The 22,443-nt window shown below is 48.6% G+C and overlaps 1 protein-coding gene and 1 pseudogene across 1 annotated transcript in view; both read right to left on the bottom strand.

Annotated features, from left to right (window-relative positions):
- Positions 1 to 14,654, bottom strand: part of Mapkapk3 (MAPK activated protein kinase 3) — a 32,595-nt gene extending 17,941 nt beyond the window's left edge. Inside the window, exons 1-2 of the mRNA XM_075964735.1 lie at positions 14,422 to 14,654; positions 13,898 to 14,174 (exon numbers count right to left, since the gene is read on the bottom strand). Of these exons, the coding sequence (XP_075820850.1) occupies positions 13,898 to 14,122 (225 nt within the window). The 5' untranslated portion in view covers positions 14,123 to 14,174; positions 14,422 to 14,654. The remainder of the gene's footprint in view (positions 1 to 13,897; positions 14,175 to 14,421) is intronic.
- Positions 14,655 to 18,320: 3,666 nt separating this feature from the next.
- LOC142846709 (small ribosomal subunit protein uS2 pseudogene) lies at positions 18,321 to 19,323 on the bottom strand (annotated as a pseudogene).
- Positions 19,324 to 22,443: the final 3,120 nt, after the last annotated feature.

Genomic DNA, 22,443 nt, shown 5'->3' with positions numbered 1-22,443 from the left:
ATAATGGGACTCTTTTCTTAGCCTTTTTGTTTGTGAAGCCCAGGCTGGCCTTGAACTCAGCCTGGATCCTGCATTTGTGCTGACATTACAGGTGTGGACTACTACACCTGGTTCCAACCTATGTATGAGACCACCCTGCCTTGCACTCTGTGGGGTTGTGAATGCACTCGCCCTCGGGCCCCACCTGCTGGTGTGCCCTTCTGGCTGTTTCTGTCTGCTAAAAGCATGAAGCAAAGCCTCCACCTCTGACCTGAGTGCAAACATCATCCCAGTCCGTTCAGGGTACAGAGGCAAGGATTTCTTACTCTTTAATACTTTTAGGCCGAGCGGTGGTGGCGCACACCTTTAATCCCAGCACTCGGGAGGCAGAGGCAGGCGGATCTCTGTGAGTTCGAGACCAGCCTGGTCTACAAGAGCTAGTTCCAGGACAGGCTCCAAAACCACAGAGAAACCCTGTCTCGAAAAACCAAAAAAAAAAAAAAATACTTTTAATACTAATTTACTTTATCTTGTGTGCATGTGTGTGCTTGTGGGATCGTGTGTGCCACAGAAGGCGTGTGGAAGAGCTCAGAGGACATCTAGCTGGAGTTAATTCTCTTTCCATCATGTGGGTACTAGGGAATCAAAAAGTGCTTGGTGGCAAGAACTTTTACGTGTTGAGTCACCTCACTGGCGTGACAAGAGCTTCTTTAAAAGCTTTTGGACCTTATAAAACCAAAGTCATTACAATGTCCCTACCCCCCCCCAACGCTCTCTGCGGCCGTATCCTCAAGAGTACCAGTGCTATTTAGGGAGCTGGTAGTGATGTCAAATCTAACTTCTTAGTCACAGTTTCAAATTAGAGCCACAGACATGTGCCATTATTTTCTCACACTCATTTTCCCAGCTTTTGTAGCTCATTAAGAGAGCTAATGGAACCAATTCCGCAGCCATGGATTAGCTGGCCTCACGCCAGATCAGGCTGCACTTCATTAAGTTCCGACCACAGCTTGTCCTCTGTCGCACCCTGGTCATTTACCTTCTCCTCCTCAGATGCAAAGTTCCAGGGAGGTCAGCTGATACCAATGACCCCCGAATGCCCAGGCCCAAGCTGGGTGCCCAGGGAAGGATGGTTTCGGGTCAACATGAGTTCCACCTTTCAAAGCAATTGTTCTTCCCTGGTACACAGCCCATGCTTATGCTGACACATCCCACACTTCGCACATGTATCTGGAGAAGAACTAGCAATACCCTCTCACCTACGGGGAAACTGGCTCTCTCTGAGGTTAAGTGACCTACCCAAAGTCACACCATCAAATAATGAGGAAACACTTGAACCCAGAGCTATTGGCTTCTAAATATACACAAACATAGGGAGAGAGAAATAAAGAGAGGTTTTACCTTCTTTCCATAGCTGTGAGGTTGGGGGGCAATACTCCCGCAACATCAACTAGGGAAAAATAAGCTGGAAGGGCTAGCCAGTCCTTCCTAGACCTGGGCCCCATACTCCTGGGTCCAGACCAGACTTGGTAGATATGTCAACAGTGGTACAGGTTTGCAGATCCCATGCCCTGTTCCCCCCCACCACCATTTTCAGCTGAGGAGACTGTGGCTCAGAGGTTCTGTGGCTTCCCGTAGTCAAGTGATTTGCATCAGGCCACCTCTGTGTCTGAGAAGTCCCCAGGATCCCAGATTCAGCTCTCTTCCCTAGCAAGGCCTGTCCATTCCCAGATCCCACAAACATTTACTGGCCCTACCTCGGCACCAGGCCCAAAACTTGGCAGGGAACGCTGTCACAGACACTCTGTCCTCCAGGATTTGGGGGCTGCATGAGTCACTGCAATGGAGGAGGTCAGCTCTGAGAAACTGCCCTGGGCTCCCTCTCTTCTCCCTTCTTCCAGGGACTGTACCCCTGCAGAGCAGATGGGGAAGGCTACCCTGCAAGGGAACACAGGAGCGCAGAGGGCTCCCAGATGACTGCTCCCCTTCCAGATCAAGGCCAGGATCCAGCAAGTTAGAACCTCCCTGTCCACTATTCACCAGAGTTCTGGGAGAAGGGGAGCAGCTGCCGCACCGAACCCCAGCCTCCCCAAGATGCCCGGCAGACAGCGGAGCCAAGGCACATTTTGATGTCAGCAAGTCTCAGAACACAGACTCCTCCAATTTATTAAATTTTGATGGCCTCAGTTTGTCTCCTTTCTGCCAATTCCAGACAACCTAGAAATAAAGGCAGAAGGGCCAGATCTGGTGGACTAGGGATGGGAGAGAAATGCAGCCAGAAAAAGAGAACAAAACTGACCGGGTTGTGATGGTGCAGGCCTTTAATCTCAGCACTGGGGGGAGGGGGCGGAGGAAGGTGGATCTCTGAGTTCAAGGCCAGCCTGGTCTATACAGTGAGTTCCAGGACAACCAGGACTCTATAGAGAAAGCCTGTCTTGAAAAACCAAAAGGGAGAGAAAAAGAGGAGGAGAGGAGAGGAGAGATCGAGCAAACTGGTCTCATAGGCAAGGAGAGTGGGGACATGAGTATTAGTTGGAGTAAATCAGTGACCCAGTGCCTCAGGTCATGCATGGCAAGCCTGCTGTGACCACAGACATGCACAGTTTCAGGTGGGGCATACCTGAACACTGGTGGCTAATTCATTCCCCCTACTCACCCAGGGGAAGGCCATTCCATACCTCTGAATCTCTAGCCCAATCTGAAAAGTGGGGACAAAGACAGTACTCATTCCCCAGGGATCCTCGAGGATAGACTGAGAACACACACAGAGTTCAGGTTAGCACAATGACAAGCACACATTGAATGCACTGGGGGACACTACTTCATGGGTGGAAATGGCTTTCCGAGTTTGCTTGAAGATGCCTGGCTTCATCTAGGCCTTGCCCTGAGATAAACTTCCGCTCTTCTCCCTGTTTCCCAGGATTTAAAGACAGCCTTCAAGTGCAATCTGGAGGGTCAGGAAATAGTCTCAGTTCTTCAAAGGGACAAGTAAACCACGGGGCCTGCAAGAGAGCTCACAAGGGCAGCCTGCTGCCTACCTCTGTCTTCTCAGAGGAAAAATAATTTCTTCTCCTTTCTTCCTTCCTTCCTTTCTTTCTTTCTCTTTCTTTCTTTTTTTTTTCTGTCAAATCAACTACATTGGGGCTGGAGAGATGGCTTAGCGGTCAAGAGCACTGGCTGCTCTTCCAGAGGACCGGGGTCTGATCCCAGAACCCACGTGTGTCTGTGTCTGTTCCAGGTGATAACACCTGGGCCTCAGTCGACACCAGGCACCAGGTGGTGCACAGACATACATGTAGACAAAACACTCATACACATACAATTAAATGAAAATACACATAAAAAAATAAAAATTTTAAAAACGAAGTGAGTACAGGGAAGATGGCCTAGATCCCAGGTGTGGCAAGAGCCCCTAGGGAACCTTCTGATCCTGTCCCTGGCCCTGCAGTTCCCGAAGCCTGTATCAGCTCAACTCAGCATCTTTCCCTCTTCCTTAGCTTCATCCACGGCTCTCCAGCTCCCCACACAGGTCTGCATGGATGTAAGCAGACATCGTTTCGCTCAGATTCCTCCAGAAGTACCGGTGATGCATGCAGGCTTCCGGTTTTCCTTGACCAGTCCCACCCCAGGTCCTCTCTACTCCTGTCCCTGTCCACCCAGAGTAGGCCCAAGTCCCCAATACCTAGCCAGCTTCCAGGAGAATTTTCCTAAATTTAAAAGCCATGCTAAAGAGCCATGGAAATGAGCAGGACAAGGGGTGAGATCTTGCCCTCTTAGGGCCAGGATGATGACTTGGCACTGCCAAGGGACACCCCTGTAAAGGTGATGGGCTACAATGAGTCATTTCTGCTCTCTTGGGCTTTTTGAGGATGCTCCCTGGCACTGGGTTAGCCTGACTCAAACATTTAACTGAGCCATGGAGGAGAATGGAGAGGAGTTCCCGAACCTGAGTCATAACCCCAGTTTCCTGTCCGTAATTGACCATAGACCCTGCTAGCGGCATCATGCAGCTGGCACTTTCCCCGGCAGCACCATCCACTGAGTGGCGAGGGGACAGGCATCCCAAGGCAGCCTCTGGCTAATCTCCATCCTGCAGCTCAACACTTACAAGACTCGCTCCTGCCCACTTCCCTGGCACTGTTCATGATCACTGCCCACCCAAAGTGTCATGGTCAGAAGGAAGACCCTTTGCCAAGGAAAGCACCCAGCCCCTCATTTTACAGATTGGGCTGACTATGGCACACAGGGAGGGATGGCAGAGAGCCAGGAACTAGCTGCCTGCCAAGCCTGGCACCCAGCCCAGCACGGACACAACCCTGCTCTGTGAACATGGGTAAGTTACTCTGCCTTTTTGAACCTCAGTGGCAGCAGCCATGTCCGGGGGGTGGTGACCAGTTCTCAGACTCTGCTGACTGCATTTAGCATGTAGACACTCAGCAAGTGAGGCGCTCATCTCTACCCTTCAGATCCTGGTTAGCGGCCTGCCAGAGATCATGGAGAATACCTGCCAGGCCCCCTTCCACATCCTGATAAGAGGGCTGTTCATGTACAGAAAATCTGTAGGACAAGTTCTGGATCCCCTGTGCAGGCCGAATGGAGTAATGGGTGTGGCTGAGCAGGCCCTGGCCACTCACACTCTGGAAATAGCCTCTGAGATTACTGGAATGACGAAGTTAAGTACAGTCTAGAAAGTCTCTTGGGGATCGTCCCGGAGAGTGCAGGGGCAGCTCAAATTCTGCCCCACCCTACAGAAAGAGAATCAGGTTGCACCTCGCATTCCAAGTCCTCCCAGCCTCTCCCAGGCTCCTCTGCTAGCCTCAAGGCTCTGTTAAGACCCTGGTCCTTTCCTGTCCTGACTTTGGCCGTGTAACCGCGGGAGTCATAATGCACCTAGTCGCACTGCCGTCCAAGCAATAGTCTCGGGCCATTGGGCCAGTAAGAGATCCAGTAAGGAGAGACTGCAGCTAAAGCTGGTTTCCCCCTCTCCACTCTCAAGTTACAGCTCAGCCCAAGTGCGCCTGACCCCACTATTTGCCAGCACCTGGTCAAAGCTGAAAACAGGAGGGGACACTGGGAGTGGCGTGGGTACAGCCAGGCGTTCTTTGCTCTTGTCTCACCCCAACCCTCCCCTAAGTATGGGGGAGTGATAGGCTAACTAGAATGAATCCCCAGCACCTGCCCTGTCCTGTGCTGGGTCAGGAGGGCCTGTGGGCTGCCGCAGAGAGGGCCCATCCCAGATGGAAACACTTGAAACCAGCAGTGGCAAGGCCTGAGAGAGGGGAGGGGGAGCCACAGCAGGAGAAACCGGGAGGAAAGGAAAGAGGTAAAGAAACAGTGTCATTGCAGAGAAGCAGCAAAGACTAAGGCTTCATCTACAGAAAAGGCAACACCAAACTTGCACTGAAAGCACTCCTGCGCTGAAAGGGCTTCCACGTAGTCCTGGTTCCCAAAGCAGGTGCCTTGTATTCCTGCTCAAGGCCAAGCCTCTGGAGTTCCCACACAACAGGCTTTCAATCAAAACTGAAACCCACAATCTAATCCACTTAGTTCCAAAAGGGCAAGAGGGTGGGGAGGAGAGTAGCTACCCCAGCTTCCTTCCACCCAACGAGGGCTGGTTCCTCCAGATGCAGAGGAAACTTAGGAGAGCCCTTATAAGTGCCAATAATGTACAAGCAAAATTAGTATGTGAGCCACCAAAAGGAGAGACCCCACCCTCTAAGAGTGTGTGTTAATTTGTGATGTCTCCTCAAGAATGCAAAGACAGGCTGGGTGGTCGTGGCACATGCCTTTAATCCCAGCACTTGGGAGGCAGAGGCAGGTGGATCTCAGTAAGTTCTAGGACAGCCAGGTCTATTAAGTGAGTTTCAGGACAGCCAGAACTGTTACACAGAGAAATCCTGTCTTTAAAAAAAAAATGCAAACATAGTTCCGGCCACCAAGACTGAATCCTGCTCCCTGATATATACACAAATCCAGGTTCAACCACAAAGAGAGTTTGACAAAAAGATTCCCAAACTGACTTTTGTCTAAGCAGGAAAGATTTTTAATCTTGGAGCCCCTGTTTTCTCTGCACCCTATATAACCTCTCATTTAGGGTCACACAAGAGCTCAAATGGAACAAGAGGAGCAGAGCCAGTGTTCTGTGAAAACAGTGGTGCTCCTCGAGCTGTTGTGGAATATTTAACTATGTAAAGATGTGCTACATTTGTCTAATTATATAAAGATGTATTGCTGTTTGCCTTGGCTGCCTAAGGCACATGATTGGTCTAATAAAAAGCTGACCAGCTAGGCAGAAGAGAGACAGGCAGGGCTAGCAGGCAGACAGAATGAGTAGGAGGAGCAATATAGGCAAAAGGAGAGAGAAGAAGAAGAGAACAAGGGAGAAAAAGAAGGACAGGACAGGTAGCTGCCAGCCAGACACAAGAAGTGAAAATAAGCTATACAGAAGGAAAGAAAGGTAAAAAAAAAAAAAAAAAAAGCCCCAAAGCAAAATGTAGATGAAGAGAAGTAGGTTAAGTTATAAGAACTAGCAAGAAACAAGCCTAAGCTAAGGCCGAGCATTCGTAACTAATAATAAGTACCTGTGTCACGAGTTGGGAGCTGGTAGGTGGCCCAAAATAAAAAGCATGCTACAAGGAGCCACGGTCTCCCTAGCTGGAAGAGTCCAGCCAGCCCTCCAGCAAGGCTCTGCACACTGTTAGAGCACAGGTATGTTTGAAATCACTCTTCACACAGAGCTCAGCTCTTGCGTAATGGCTGTCACACTTGGACATCTGCTGCCAGCCACAAGGTTGGGACCACGGGAGGCTAAAGAGCAACAAAACCAAGGTTTTTCCAATTTCCATTATAATGCAAGGAGGAAAACTGCTATTCCAAATTTGAAACTCAGGAGAGATAAAGAGACATCTGTTGTCATGGACACTAGATGCTGGACAATAGCCCAAGTGACCTAGACATCTCTACTACACTCCCTGCAGGGGTGCTTTTCCAGTTACCCTCCTCCCTAAAGCTCCTCCTGTTTCCCAAGCCTGTGATGTTGACCCCTGAAATCAGCCACATCCTGCCAGAAGCTGATCTGCAAGTGAGGAAGTGGTATCCTACCATAGGTGCTAAGGTTCTAAACCAGACATATTGTCACCCGCACCAGACCATTCTTCTCAGACCAGAGGTCTGGATTAAAGAGGGAAACACCTTCCAGAAACTCCCCCACACACTGTACCCCAGTACGGATGCACACTCAGCAGCCAGACTTCCTGTCTGTGGTATACTGACTGGGCTCTGGCATACTGGCTCAGTTTCATGAGGCCAGAGACAAGCTACACAGCCCGAGGAGCCCCACATCCATCATAACCTTTGTATACTGACCTCATGGAATCACACCTGAGAATTCACAGGTAAAAACTTCCACCTAGTGAGTGAACTGGGTAGATGTAGGCAAACACCAGCAATATCACACAGGGCTAAGCTGGGATTGCAAAGATTCCAGATAAAATTATAGAGGGCAGTGCTAGCGTCCTTCTAGAGGTCAGGTCTCAAAGACTTCCCCTTGTCTTCAAGAACTTGCACAACATAGGGGTGACATGGATGCTAAGGCTGGCACCAAATTTCCTAGGCTTTACCCTAGCCCTGCCATCTACCAGATGTGTGTATCTTGGGCAAGTCTCTCTGAACCCCAGTGTTCTCATCCATAAAAGGAGAATGATCATTCATTAAAGCAATGCATGCTGGGGATTAGAGATAGGCCTGCCAGACAGACTTCTCTAGAAAATTGTCAGCTGTTCATGGGCGTGTTAGAATCTACAGAATCAGGGGCTGGAGAGATGTCTCAGAGGTTAAGAAAGCTTACAGCTTTTCCAGAGAACTTGAGTTTACTTCCCAGCACCCACGTCAGACAGTTCCCAACTGCCTGTAACTTCAGACCCAGGGGAATCTGACACCCCTCTTCTTGTCTGCATTCACATGCACACATCAATATACATAGATACATAGAATTTTTTAAATAAAATAAATCCAGTTTTAAAAAAATCTACAGAACCAGGGTTGACAAGATGACTTAGCAGGTAAAGACTATTGCCACCAAGCTGACAACCTGACTTCAGTCCCAACCCCATAAGGAAGAAGGAGAGAACTGGTTCCGCAGTTCTCCTGACATCCACATGTGGGCCATGGCACGCACTACCCAAGTGCGTGAATATACACCCAAATGAGTGAATGTTAAAAAAAAATACAAGACCAAGGAATGTTGTGGACTATTACATTAACTAAGTAAAGATGTGTTGCATTTGTTTATGCTGCAATTGTTTAACTATGTAAAGCTGGGTTGCATTTGTTTCACCTTGCCTAAGGCACCTGAGAAAAAGCTGAACAGCCAATAGCTAGGCAGTAAAGGTAATGTATAGGAGGGGCTGGCAGGCCAAGAGAATAAGAGAAGGAATCTAGGCTCGAGAAATGATTGAGAATGAGGGAGAAAGACAGAGAGGCACCCCAGGGCCAGTCAGGGCCAGTAGGATGTACAGAAGGAAAAAAAAGATTTAAAAGCCTCAGGCAAAATGTAGATGAAGAGAAACAGGTTAAATTAAGTTATAAGAGCTATGGGACAAGCATAAGAAAAGGCCAAGCATTAATAATTAATAAGTCTCCATGTCATGATTTAGGAGCTGGTTGGTGGTCTAAAAGAAAAAGCTGCAGGATGGTGGTGGTGCACGCTTTTAATCTCAGCACTAGGGAGGCAGAGGCAGGCAGATCTTTGAGTTCTAGGCCAGTTTGGTCTACAGAGCAAGTTCCAGGACAGGCTTCAAAGGGAGCAGTGGGGAGAAGATCCTGGAAGTCTAGCAGAAGAAATCCCAAAGTAGGTTGGCAGTACACTTTTCAACCAGGCATGGTATGAAGTATGGCTTCTTTTTTGTTTGTTTGTTTTGTTTTTCAAGACAGGGTTTCTCTGTGCAGCTTTTGGACCCTGTCCTGGAACTCACTTTATAGACCAGGCTGGCCTCAACTCAAAGATCCGCCTGCCTCTGCCTCCCAAGTGCTGGGATTAAAGGCGTGCGCCACCACCGCCCGGTGAAACACAGCTTCTTAAACAGTGGCTCGAGCCCCGATAAGGGCTTGCCTAACTTAATGTGGGAGCTGTCAAAAATTCGGCAACAGTAAAAGGTTTCTGACTACACAACAACCAAAAGTTTCAAACCCAAACACAGAATGAATTCAAGGTGGGGGCTGCAGCACTGATCACATGCCTTCCCCACAGCCTCGGTTCTCAACACACAACATGTGCCCTTTGCACCGTGCATGACATCACGACATGCAACTAGGAAGCTGCCTGTCTGAACCATCTCACCTGAGAGTTAATACAACTGTATATTATGGCAGTGGCTTTTTTTAAACCATGTTTATGAACTTGTCTGCTCTTACAGAAACAAATTAAACAATGATTTAATTACAGAAAACAAGACCTTTAATATTTTTCTACCATCATTCCTCAGTATGTTTTACACTAGCATATCTTTGGATTACATTGTTAGAATATTTGACTTTTAAAATTGCTGTTTGAGCAACTGATGAGTTCCATTTAAAAAAATCATTAAAATGGATTTTGACTTGAGACCAGAATTTCCAGCAATTTCTGGAAAGGCCCTAAACATACTTCTGACATTTTCTTTTCTTAAAAGGTTGATTTATTTTTATTTTATGCATGTGACTGTTTTGCCTGCATGTATGCATTGTACCCCATGTGTGTCTGAAGCCCACAGAGCACAGAGGTAGGCAATGGATCCCCTAGAATTGGAGTTCCAGACAGTTGTGAGCCATCATGTGGATGCTGGGAACTGAACCCCTACTCTTCTGCAAAAACAACAAGTGTTCTTGACTGTTCAGCCATCTCTCCAGCCCACTCTTCTTTGTTAGAGAAGGATCTCACAGTGTAGCCCTGGCTGGCCTGGAACTCACAGAGATCCACCTGCCTCTTCCTGTCAAGAGCTAGGATTAAAGGCATGCCTGCTTCATTTTGTCATATTTATGGAAAAAAAGCATCAACAATTAGAAAATCAAAATATTAATCAATTCTGAAAAACACTCTTAAATTCAGTGATGTCAAATATTTGGCCAAGATATCTTTATGTCAAAAAATAAACAAAAGTAATCCCAGCACTCCAGAGGCAGAGGCAGGCAGATCTCTGTGAGTTCGAGGTCAGCTTGGTCTACGGAGTGAATTCTAAGACAGCCAGGGCTGCACAGAGAAACCCTGTCTGGAAAAGACAAAATAAATAAATAGATAAATAAACAAGTGCATTCATCTCATTCATATGGAATTTTGCTTTCATTTTAACAGTCACATTGTATCTATAACAAAGAATTAAATGTCTTGATGATTTGTTATTAGTAAATGTATAATTTGTACACCTATTTTATAATTCTATAAACTCAGAGTCATGTAAAACTTTTCTAACAAAGTGGCAAAATTTTGAGAAGCCCTGGTATAACAATCTCAGAACATTCAAGCCTAGATCTAAACCCCACTTTTCCTGTATAGTTTAATGCTGTCCTGAAACCTGCTTAACCAAGTTGATTGCCCCTGGCAGTTCAGAAACCTCCAGACTCCTCAGATTTTTTTTTCTTTCTAAGTGAGGGGTCACCTGGTGAGAATCTTTGGCCAGTGAAACCCTTTCCTTTCCAGGGACTCTGCTGTGCAGGGCCACTGGCCCATTCATGTGCCTGTGGCCTGTTGATTAACTAACAAGGAGCAGAGGCTCATCTGACAGGACTGGAGATGCAGGTGACAGGGTAGTGGCTGCCAAATGAGAAAAGGCCTGCCCTGCCTGGCAGCCCCACCTAACCTCAAATCCAGCTCTACCACACCAGCCCCAACAGGCCATCCCCACCCATGGAGCAACAGGGTGGAGCAACCTGGGGCTGGCCTCTCTCTCTCTCTTTCTCTCTCTCTCTCTCTCTCTCTCTCTCTCTCTCTCTCTCTCTCTCTCTCTCTCTCTCTCTGCCTCTCATTCAGACTTCTTCCTCCTTCTTCCTGGGTGGAGAAAGCCCCTGTGCTCACAGGTGTGGCCCAGTGGCAGATAAGTGGCAGAAAGGACCTCACTGAAGGATAAACTTCCTTCCTCCACAGGCCTCCCAGGGGCCTCTATCTGGGACAGCGAAGCTGCTGTATTCCTTTGTGACGTTCCAGGCCTTTAGACTGGGAAACAGCATTTTCCTGTCATTAATCTCGGCGAGACTGTGGGAGAGATTAGAAAAAGTCCAGGTCCTTGAGCTTGGTTATGTCAATAAGCGTCGAGAAGCCACTACCATATGCCAGGCCCTGGGCCCAGGTGCTGCAGGGAGCTTTAAGAAATAGCTTTAGGGGCAAAGAAGGTTCCATTGCTCCAAAACGCAGAGTCGGAACAGCTTTCTGGAAGGGTGGTAGTGGAACTGAGCCTCCACAGGGGCATGACACCTTCACAGAAGCAAAGACCAGAGGACTGAACTGCAAGAGCCTTGTATGCCACACTCAGAGGCTCAAAGGGTACAGAGTCAAGTCCAAGACCCTGGTGACATCAAGACTCTGGTAACGCCAACCAATATCTCCTGGTCTGGAGGATGTATTTCCAATCTCTCCTCTGTGGCACTGTGCTTCAGGACATCACACGGGCCTACACAGCAGGCATCCGGAGCAGCCTAGCTTACCTCAGCCATCAACACCAATGAGCAAGAACTGTTCGGGCTGAGGTAACCAGTCAACTCCCTGATCTTGATTCTGGGAGGAGGATGTTCACTGTACAGACCCAACCTGGAAGACTCTACAGGAGATACCCCACCCCACCTCCGTTCTCTTTAACAAAGAAGAGAAAAGGAGGCGCTGGGAGCCCAGGGGGCACTCCAGCAGGCTGTGGTGATCGGAAAGGAAGGGTCTCAGGCCTGTCATCTAGCAGCAGGAACAGAAAAAGGGGCTCTACCTGCTCTCCTCCCGTGTGGACTCCCCATGTCTCCCCCAGGGCCTTCAATTTTTATTTTCACTTGAAGACACTAAGTACCAGGACCACATCTGCTTTTACTCAGTTAGGCCTGGGAGGAGCACAAGATGTTAGCAGGGGTACGAAGCCTGCACGCCCCCATATTCCCCCTGAGGCACCCCGCCCTCCAGTTCCAACAGTGCAGCATAAGTGCTTGGGGCACCAGGAAAGCTCTGCTGGTCACAGAAGCTGGCCTGGGGAGAGAAGCCTTGCTGTGCATGAGGGCAAGCAGAACAAGCCAGTGGTCAGCGCAGAGAGAAAGGGGAAGAGGGCAAGGGCCTGCTCCTCTAGGGTCCTACTGAATGCTAGAAGCCACTGGAACAATGATCAGAGTTTGCGTGCCTGTTGCATTTAGGTTTCCCACTAGGTACCTTCTGACCTCTCAGGCAACAAGGCCTAAAGATGGGCATAAAAAAGGAATGGCTTGGCCAAGTCAGACTACAAGGTCAGAACAGGACAGCCTAACAAACTTTGTGCCTGTAGGGAGGCACAAAGGCACAGAGTCCATGACCTTCTCCTAGGCTGAGCTAGAGCAGCCAGGGAAAGGGTCAGGCCAGCTGAGTTCCCTGGGCCCAGGTCTGGGGCTATGCTGAGGTCCCCAAAATATTCTTGCTCTTCTGGGCAGAGGACAGAAATTATGAGTGAGAAGATGCCATCCTCCCCGTCCCCCGCAAGGTGAAGCCACTGAAACATTATGTTCACAGTCACTGAGGCAGAGGTTGTGCTGGCCCCTTCTGATACACCAGAGAAAGACAAAGAATGGGGCCCGGGGCCTCACTCGAACCCTTTGCAGCTCCTGTGTCTTACATAAGTCCGGAAGCCTCTCGAGGCCAGTTCCAGACCTATAACAGGTTCTCGTTTCAGGTTCACACCAACTTCTGCTCTTTCTCCCTAAACAAAGTCAGAGACTTAACTACAACCGCCCAGGGTATCACCCAAGGCCACAGAGCTGGCACACACACACACTTGGTAGAGATTACAGCCACCTCTATAGGACTCTGCACCCTGGCTGCTGCTGGCAACTTGTAAACAGACCTTTACTAAACTCACTTCCGAGAGTCACTCTCCGCCATGCTGTGCCATCCAGGGGCCAATGGCATGACCTCCAATTGGGTCAGCTTCCCAGTGGCAAGACGATTTGAGGGATTCTGAAGGAACAGGAGAGGAGTGGGGTGGGACCACGAGTAGGGGTCCGGGCTCTTGGACTGGAACTGGGTGCCTGGAGCCAGATTCAGATAGTGAGGTCAGCTCCTCCAAGCCACACCCCCATTCCAGCAACCTTGGGTATGGTGAGACTCTAAATGGCTGCTCATCATTTGTCCAGGGTGGGTCAGCCTAGGGCAGAGCTTTCCCCTTTCCACAAAGGGCAAACACTTCATCAAGAGCCCAGTAGTCAAAGAGCATCCTAAGCTGTGATGGGCATTAATTAGTCTTTGCCTCACTAACTAGCTCCAAAAGGCTCATGGTAAAGCCTAAAGCAGGCAGGGGCAATGAGGAAGCAGCAGGCCACTCTGATCCTTGGGGGCTCAGCCTCCGGTAGAGCGATACTTAGACCCATCTCCATAGCAGGAGCTACTTGTGTGGGGGGGGGGGGGGGAATATCGCCAAAGCAGTAAGAGCCCCACTTGGGCCTGAACACAAATCCCAAGCTAGAAACCAGTGAGGACAGCCACTCCCTCCCACCTTCCGGGTACAGCCGCTTTACTCGCACTGACTCCTCCCCCTTGCTCTCTGGGACACACCCGGAGCTTGGGTAGGTTGAGCCTCTATTTCCCCATGTGTGAGGCTGGGAGGACCATGAGTCCGATCTTAGAGGAAGAGCATAAAAATAAAATATGATGCCAAGTGTAGATGGTTAATAGAGACCCTGGACATAACTCTCCAGGTCACCCCGGCCCTCAGAGAGAAGGGTCACTAACCTTCAAGGCACACTTCTGCCCAGTGCGCCGATGGTAGCACTCCAGCACCTTGCCGTTCACACCCAGGCCCAGCACCTGCTTGGAGAGCTGGTAGTCGTCAGTCACCGCGTACTTCTTGGGCTCTCGTCGTACACCTAGTGCCTGAGTACCGCCCGAGGTGGGTCCACCGAGTGCACCCTGCGGGGGCACAAGACTCCCCCTCTCCCCTGCTGTCTCGCCATCCATGGCCCCCACGGGGCGCTCGGAGGTAGCCCCAGCCTGGCGCGTCCAGAGGCACCTGAGGGAAAGGGAAAGAGTCACTCGGCACAGGGACTTTTTGGACACACCCCAGCCTTGGTTTCTCCACAACTAGACTGACTGGGCTGCTGGCCCAAGACAAGCTGGAAACTGCCTGAGAGAACCTACGTGCTGGGGGGGGGGGGGGATCCCTCAGTCCAGGCACGTGTCGAGACGGGAAGGAATCCGGCGCTGTGTAGCCACCAGATCCTGAGAGCTGGCCTTACTGGGGCCCAGGGAAAGCGTACCTGGCGAAGGCGCACTTGGAGGCAATGCACTAGACGGAAGCCCTGCAGCACGCGAGAGGGGCAAGGGATAGTGATCCCGGGAGCCAGCAGCCGAGGGGCGCCCTGGGCGGGAGTCTCTCCGCCCGCGGCCCACGTGACCCCCACCCCCCTTCCCGGCACGTCATCCGGACTTGGGGCCCCGCTAGGTCAGCCTTAAAGGGCCAGGCGGGTCTGGGCTGGGCAAGACAGGGCACACAGTCCCTGGCAGGCTCCTCCCTGAGCCCGGACAAGATGGGGGCGTGGCCTCCTGAAGTGGCTGGGACGCTGGCAGAAACTCCTCCAACTGCTTTAAGAGCCTCGGATTTTATCCGCGACCTAGAAAAATGACAGCGCAAGACGTTTTGTCTAAGGGCTCTTGCACACTGTCAGGGGGCTTGCTAGACTCCCGACTTTTCAGGTGGCTAAGCGCTCTAGAATTCAACTTATTTTTTGCCAACCTGCCCTGCGAAGTGGTATGTTGTTTGATTCGCCACTCTTCAGTCCCTGGTGGTTTAGGGTACCTCTCTAGCACTAGGCAACTTTTCTTTCTGTGTACTTTCTGACCAGCCTTTTGGCTTTGCAATTTACTTGTGAGCTATAAATGGTTTGGGGCCACATTCATGCTGTCCTGCAGCAGCCACAGGGTGAACACGCCTGGGATATACTTGAATCAGAAATTTTGATTTTTCCACTTGGTCGGGTGCATCGATAAATAAGGAAGGCTTTTCGCCTTATTATGGTTTGCGCTTTCGGTTCTGTTTTAAGTCTCCGGTCATGGTGATGAACACCTGCACAAAGAAGACTTAGGCAAGAAAATTTTGAGTTCGAGATTAACCTAGGCTACATCGTGAGGCTATCTCTTTTTTTAAAAAAATAATAATTTAAAAAAAAAAACACCCGGGCGTAGTCGTGCACGCCTTTAATCCCAGCACTGACGAAGGTGGCTCCCTATGTTGGAGGCCAGCCTGATCTACAAAACAAGTTCTAGTACAGCTAGGGCTATTACACAGAGAAACCCTGTCTCGATAAACCAAATAAATAAATAAATATAGATTAATTAAACATTAAACTCCCTTTCTCCCACCCCAGAGACAGATTCTCTATTAGCCTTGAAATTTTCCTTTTTGCGTTTAGGCATCAACTTCATTCTTAGTCCATCTTAGCCTGTCATGGATATCTCGAGTCAGCTTTCCCAGAAGAAATACAGAAGAATCAGAGGCGCCTGTGAAGGAAAAAAAACTCGACGAGAGCCACAGAGATCGAGATTGTGTCTCTTGTGGCAAATCATCCAACCATATCTACAACCCACAAGCTGAGGAACGCAAGGAGTGATTTGAGAGTTTTGGAAAGTGGACTGCACTATAGGCAGGCCCTCTGAGCAGGTCTCTGCTGCCCTCTATAGGTTAGATTCAGAACTTCAGTCACCAGGACCTCTGTCCCACATAAAGGTGTCTACCTCCACGGTGTATAAATCTCCTGGCCCAGGAATTAGTGACTTTGAAGACCTTCTCTATAACCTTCCACCACAACACATACAAAGATGCATGGGCTGCACATCCCCAATTGTCAGAGAATTAGTTCCTAGCTAGCAGGAACTTGATGCCCTTCTATCAACTGTACAACTGCACCCCGTTGCAGAAAACCACTTTCTGAAGAGTACAGCAACTATTTGTGGGTACTCTCTGTGTGCAGAAGGCTCAGCCCGTCTCCTCCAGAACTGGCGACTCTGTCATCTCCAGGTATCTTTTAAGTTAGCAACAATCAGTGACGCAGAGGTCCCAAGATAACAATCAGTTGCAGAGGTCCCAAGATAAGAGCCTCTGCTGATCATAAGAAGCTCTTCCTGTAGACCAGGAAATGTTCTACATAAACAACACGGCCTCACTGAGACAGGGAAGGAAGAGATGACCATCCCTTCAGACACACAGTGAAAACACACAAGAGAAACAAGCCCAGAGAGGGCATGTGACCTACTTGAAGCCCGCAACAAGCAAGAGAGCCCCCATTTCAACCCCAAAGCACAACCTCAAAGTTGGGGTCTCTCAAATAATGGCCTCCTCGCATGGTGTGTCCTTCTTTGTTCTACTCATTCACATGTGCAAGTGTACCCTTACACAGGCACACACGCTCTTGTGGAATCTTATTTTAACCAAGCAAAGATGTGTTAACGTTTATGCTGTAGAATATTACTATAACTGTTAAAGGTGTGTTACATTCTTTTATGCTGCATTTGTTTAACAATATAAGGATTGTGTTTATCTATGTAAAGACATGTTGAATTTGTTTCACCTTGCCTGCCTAAGGCACCTGACTGATCTAATAAAGAGCTAAATAGCCAATAGCTAGGCAGAGAAAGGCTAGGTGGGCTGGTGGACAGAGAATAAATAGGAGAACAACAAGAGAAGAAAGAATGAAAGAAGTGGGAAAACAAAGGAGATGCCAGCCAGTCGGCCAGACAGAGAGAAGCAGTGGAAGATGTACAGAAGAAAGGCAATAAGCCCTGAGGCAAAAGGCAGAACTCAGGAAGCAGAGGCAGGCGGATCTCTGACTTCGAGGCCAGCATGGTCTTCAGAATTAGTTCCAGGACAACTAGGTGTAGCATGATTAATAAAAACTCAGAGACTTATATTGGGGTTCAACCTGAAGGTCAGAAAAGCAAAACAGCCAGCCACTGGCTCTTATTTCTACCTCAGTCCGAAATGACAATCCTACCTCCAGGAATTCTCAGAATGAGACTGTCTGAGAGTTGTCTTCTCCGTTTTATAATTAACTCTAGTGTCTGGTTTCTATGGAAAACTAATGTGGTTACTGGATTAAAGGGGTGTGCCATCATTGTCATCAAGGCTGACCACAGGGACTGTTTTACTCTCTGATCTTCAGGCAAGCTTTATTTATTAAAATACAAATGAAATATCACTACAACTAGGGCTACACAGGGAAATCCTGTCTCAAAAAACAAAACAAAAAAAATCAGGTTAATTTAAGTTAAAAGAGCTAGTCAGAAACATGCCTAAACTAGGCTGAGCTTTCAAAACTAAGAGTAAATCTCTGTGTCATGACATGGGAACTGGTTGGTGACCTAAAAGAAAAAGTCTTGTGCACACACAGCGCACACAAGACACACAAAGATATTCATAAATATAAATGTGCACAACATACGTATGTACAGATATGTATAGCCGTGTGCAGGTACACACCCATATACATTTGCCTACTTGGATCAGGCGGGATCATAGTTCCACCTAATAATCAGACCCCAGATCTAAGAGCTTGAAGGAAGTCTGGAAGGTTTTGCTGCTAGGAGGTCAAGGCAGGCACTGTAGGTAACCAGTTTGAAGCTGGTAAACCCAAGGTTCTCATTCTCTATGAGCAGGGTTCCATAAGGAACAGAAAGTTAGGCAACTAAGGGTAGAGGCTGTGGCTGGGCATCTCAGTGTGTGCCCTGTAAAAATACCTCTTTCTTTAAAAAAGAAAAGTTGGGGGGGGGGCTCAGCTGTTAAGAACACATATTGTTCTTTTAGAGGACCCAAGTTATATTCTCTATATCCAGATGGGTCACAACCACCTGTAACATCAGTTCTAAGGGGTGCTACATCTTGGCCTCTTTGGGCATCCACACTCATGTAAAGACACCCATACATAAACACAAGCACATAATTACAAATAAAATTAATATTTTTAAAAAGATTAGGCTGGGCAGTAGTGGCATATACCTTTAATCTCAGCACTTAGGAGGCAGAGGCATTTGGATATCTGAGTTTGAGGCTAGCCTGATCTACAGATTAAGTTCCAGGACAATCAGAGCTACACAGAGAAATCCTTAAAAAAAAAAAAACCAAAGCCGGGTGGTGGTGGTCCATGCCTTTAATCCCAGCACTTGGGAGGCAGAGGCAGGAAGATCTCTGTGAATTTGAAGCCAGCCTGGTCTACAAGAGTTAATTCCAGGACAGATTCCAAAGCTACAGACAAACCCTACCTTGAAAAAGCCAAAAAAATAAAATAAAATAACTTTATTTTCCTTCCATCATATTTACCTTTGGTCAGGTGTTTGCAGAGCCTCTCAGGACCACTCAGTGGTGACTCCATCCACTCAGTGACCTGCACTGTGGGAGCTACTGACCACTTCTCAGTGGGTGCCTGGGCACTCCTGCCTTCAGGAGAGAACTTCTGTATGGGTACAGAGGGCACCTGCATACCCTCAGACCAGCCTGCCACCTCTGGGTAGCGACAGTGACTCAGACACTGGCACAGTCCATTCACCCTGGAATTCCTCCTTGGTCACAGTCTTCTCGGCAGCAGCCTGCTTCTCCCCAGTCTCACCCCATCTCTGTAGAAGATCAGGCATAACCTCCCAAAGGTGTTCATTGGAGACAGTGTCAGGCATGCAGAGTACTTCCGGGGCCAACATCCACCACATCAAACCCACTGAGTGAGCTCCCTTGTGTTTGCCTGGGATGGTAATGTCCACAGAGTCTGTGTTACACAAAGCAGTGGTGGGCAGGTTGACACGAGACATCTCTGTGAGGGACTGATGGTCAGCTCCAAGATCAGTCACCACTAGAAGCCAAGGCTCCCTGAAGGCTGGTTGGATCTGGTTAGTGAGGTGGCAGCAATTGGAGTGCTTCAGTGGCCACAGCAAACTTCGGCAGGGCTCGCTGGCTGGCCAGTGTTGCCAGAGGAGATGATGCTGACATCAGCAGCGTTCTCAATGGCAGCAATAGCCTGAGCTGCAAGCGACAGCTTCTCCTAGGTCCTCTTCAGATTTCTGATGCAGGCACCACACTTTTCCTTCTGTGATGTGCTGCTCCATCTGAAGGTCAATGTTGGGCCCCCTAAGTGGGTCCCAGCCTCAAGGAATTTGAGGACACTGAGGGCTCCCGACATTGTTTAAGCTTCCCTTTAAGTAATGATGGGAACCAGCCGGGCGGTGGTGGCGCATGCCTTTAATCCCAGTACTCGGGAGGCAGAGGCAGGAGGATCTCTGTGAGTTCGAGACCAGCCTGGTCTACAGAGCTAGTTCCAGGGCAGGCTCCAAAGCCACAGAGAAACCCTGTCTCGAAAAACCAAAAAAAAAAAAAAAGAAAAAGTAATGATGGGAACCAAGAACACCACCATATGAACCCATCTCTGGGCATTTCAGAAAGAATTAAAAAAAATTTTTTGAGACAGGGTCTTGTGTAGCCCAAGCTGACCTCAAACTCACTAAATAGACAAGGATGACCTTCAATTCCTAAGCTTCCTGCCTCAACCTTGCAAGTTTTAGAATTACAGATGTGAGCCACCATAAGCTGTATTTTTGTTAAAACTTATCTTCATAGAAGTCAAACTTGCTTGCTACAGAGTATATACACTGAAGTATATAAAGTAAGTAGTCTAATAAAAAAATGCCCTTCCTGGGCTAGTGAGATGGCTCAGTGGGTAAGTGTGTGCTTCCTACATAAGCCCAGACTTAGGTTCAATCCCTAGGACCTATGCAAAGATGTAAGGACAGAGTAGACTCCACAAAGTTGGCTTCTAACCTTTACACTCACCGTGTGGCATGTTTAACTATGTGCGTGTGTGTGCGTGCCCACACATATGCACACTGATAAAATCTAAATGTAAATGTCTATGATTACATAAACACAGATTTACCATATCAATCATAAATGGAGGTTTTCCAGCTGTTCATTTAACCCAGGTAAATCAGACTATGTAGCTTCTTCTCGATGCTTGTGCTGCTGCAGCCACCTGGAACCACGTCCCCGTTCACACTGATAAAAAGATTCAAAACAAGCCGGGCAGTGGTGGCGCACGCCTTTAATCCCAGCACTCGGGAGGCAGAGGCAGGCGGATCTCTGTGAGTTCGAGGCCGAGGCCAGCCTGGTCTACAAGAGCTAGTTCCAGGACAGGAACCAAAAAGCTACGGAGAAACCCTGTCTCGAAAATTCAAAAAAAAAAAAAGATTCAAAACATAGGATGAGTGTAGGCAGGTTGGCTTCATAGCAGCAAACTCTGCCACTTAGCCCTTTGTGTGGTCAAGGTAACAGAGACTGGGACCTTTGAAATAGCTTACAAGTGACCAATAGACCATTCAGTAAGTGCCTGGTGGAGGCCAGTCCCTGCTCCCCACCACAGCTGCCTTTTGATGAAAGGAAACCTTCATGGTGAGAGGATAGAAGCAGATATTGAGGGAATATTGATGTTTATTCTTGTGATCCATACTGTGATTTTTCGGGGGTGGGGGGGGGCGCGAGGCAAAGTGTCCTGCAGCGACCGGAATCCATACAGTGCCTGGGGCAGAATACACTAGAAACAACGACCTCTGGATATTTGGCTAGTGAGGTCTTAAGAAGGAGCGCCACTAGGTGGCAGTGTGGGCCCAGCAGTCAGGGAGGGGTCTGATCAACGGGCGCAGTCAGGGACTGGAGAGGTAATAAGGAAATGGCCAAAGTTACTCGCAAAGCTTGAATGAAGCAGGTAGGTGGGCAGTTTGTCGTTGGGCCCCGCCACGGTTCCCAGCACACAAGTGGATACATAACACTGTCAAGTCCACAAAAGACTATTGGGGAGCCAAACCACTTGGGGTTTCTAATCCCTGACCTCTATAGGAGATGCTTTCAAGGGGGTAGCCAGGTGCTCTGATACAGACTAGAGGACAGAGAAGGATGCCAAAGAGTTTGCAGGCTACCTTCACCTAGAAGAGAAGTCTGTGGAAGGTTGGAGGGCTTTGGTTGCAACCCACTATTTGGTAGTCATACAACCAAAGGCACACTGTAGCCTGTACCTTGGCTTCCTCACATAAAAGATGGCATTATCTTGGTAGTTGTGACTGCAGAATAAACTTGGAATTTGCTGAGTGTCTAGCACACGGTGCTGCGTGTTCCGTAGTCACAGTGAACTGGCAGGGACACCGTCTTAGGGTAGAGCACTTGACATGTGCATCAAAAAGATCAAAGTTCAAAACCACAGCTCTGGGGGCCAGTGAAACAGACCAGCACATCAAGATGATTGCCACCAAGCCTGACAACTTTAGTTTGAACCCTGGGACTCACATGGCTGTGCCCTCTGACTTCACGTGAGTGCCATGGCACTTGAAAACATGAACACACACACACCACATTTTGAAAAGGGAAATTACACCTTGGTTGCATGACACCTGTGAAATCCCCTTATCTTCATAGCAATGTGGCAATAGATAGCTCCTATTGAAGAGTTAGCTGCCATCCAGGGAGGGATTTCCTGCTCTCTAGATACCCCAGCTCCACGCCCACCATATTCCCAAGAAACTGGCTTCTTTCTCTGGGAGTCCTGATTGGGTTAACCTGAAGCCTAGCTTCCCCTTCAAGGCAGATACAGAGAATTGGGTCCCTTGGAGTCATTTCTGATTCTCACTCAGTACTCTTCCCCTTTTACAGAGTTTTATCTTCAGCTCCCTATCTTGGGTGGGGCACCCAGAGCCTTATCTGTGCTGGGGAAAACCCAGACATTATTATTCAAGATTCTACACACTGCCAGAAACCTGTCGTCCCTGCCAAAGATCTTGTAGCCACCCTTTCTGAGGAAGCTGGGTGGAGTGACTTGTGTGGAGGGAAGAGACAAATGTACTGGACCATGATGGGTGTAGAAGTAGTGAATGCTACTGGCTCTCCAGATCTCATCTCCCCATATCCTGGACCAAGGTTTGGGAGGAGGTTCTCAATAGACCCTACAGTCCTTTAATATGCTCCTTGGTAAACTGGACATGATGGCTTAGCCTGTAATTCCACAATGGAAGCCTGTACTCAGAAGTTTGGGGATAGCCTGGTCTTCCTACTGAGTTCCAGGTCAGTCTGGATCTTTTTTTTTTTCTTTTCTCTCTCTTTTTAATTCTCCCTAGTGAGTTAATGGGAATAAACATAGCAAGTTCTCTTGTTTTACAAGAGAGCAGTGTCACAGTTCTGTCCCCTACCTCTTTGCTCCTATCCCCAAACTATCTTTGTTTGAACTCTGTTCTCGCAGCATTTGGTTGTGCCTCACTAAGCC

The sequence above is a fragment of the Microtus pennsylvanicus genome, chromosome 3 (assembly GCF_037038515.1).
Source record: "Microtus pennsylvanicus isolate mMicPen1 chromosome 3, mMicPen1.hap1, whole genome shotgun sequence".
In the NCBI taxonomy this organism is placed as follows: Eukaryota; Metazoa; Chordata; class Mammalia; order Rodentia; family Cricetidae; genus Microtus; species Microtus pennsylvanicus.
This window is presented reverse-complemented; position numbering and strand designations above follow the sequence as displayed.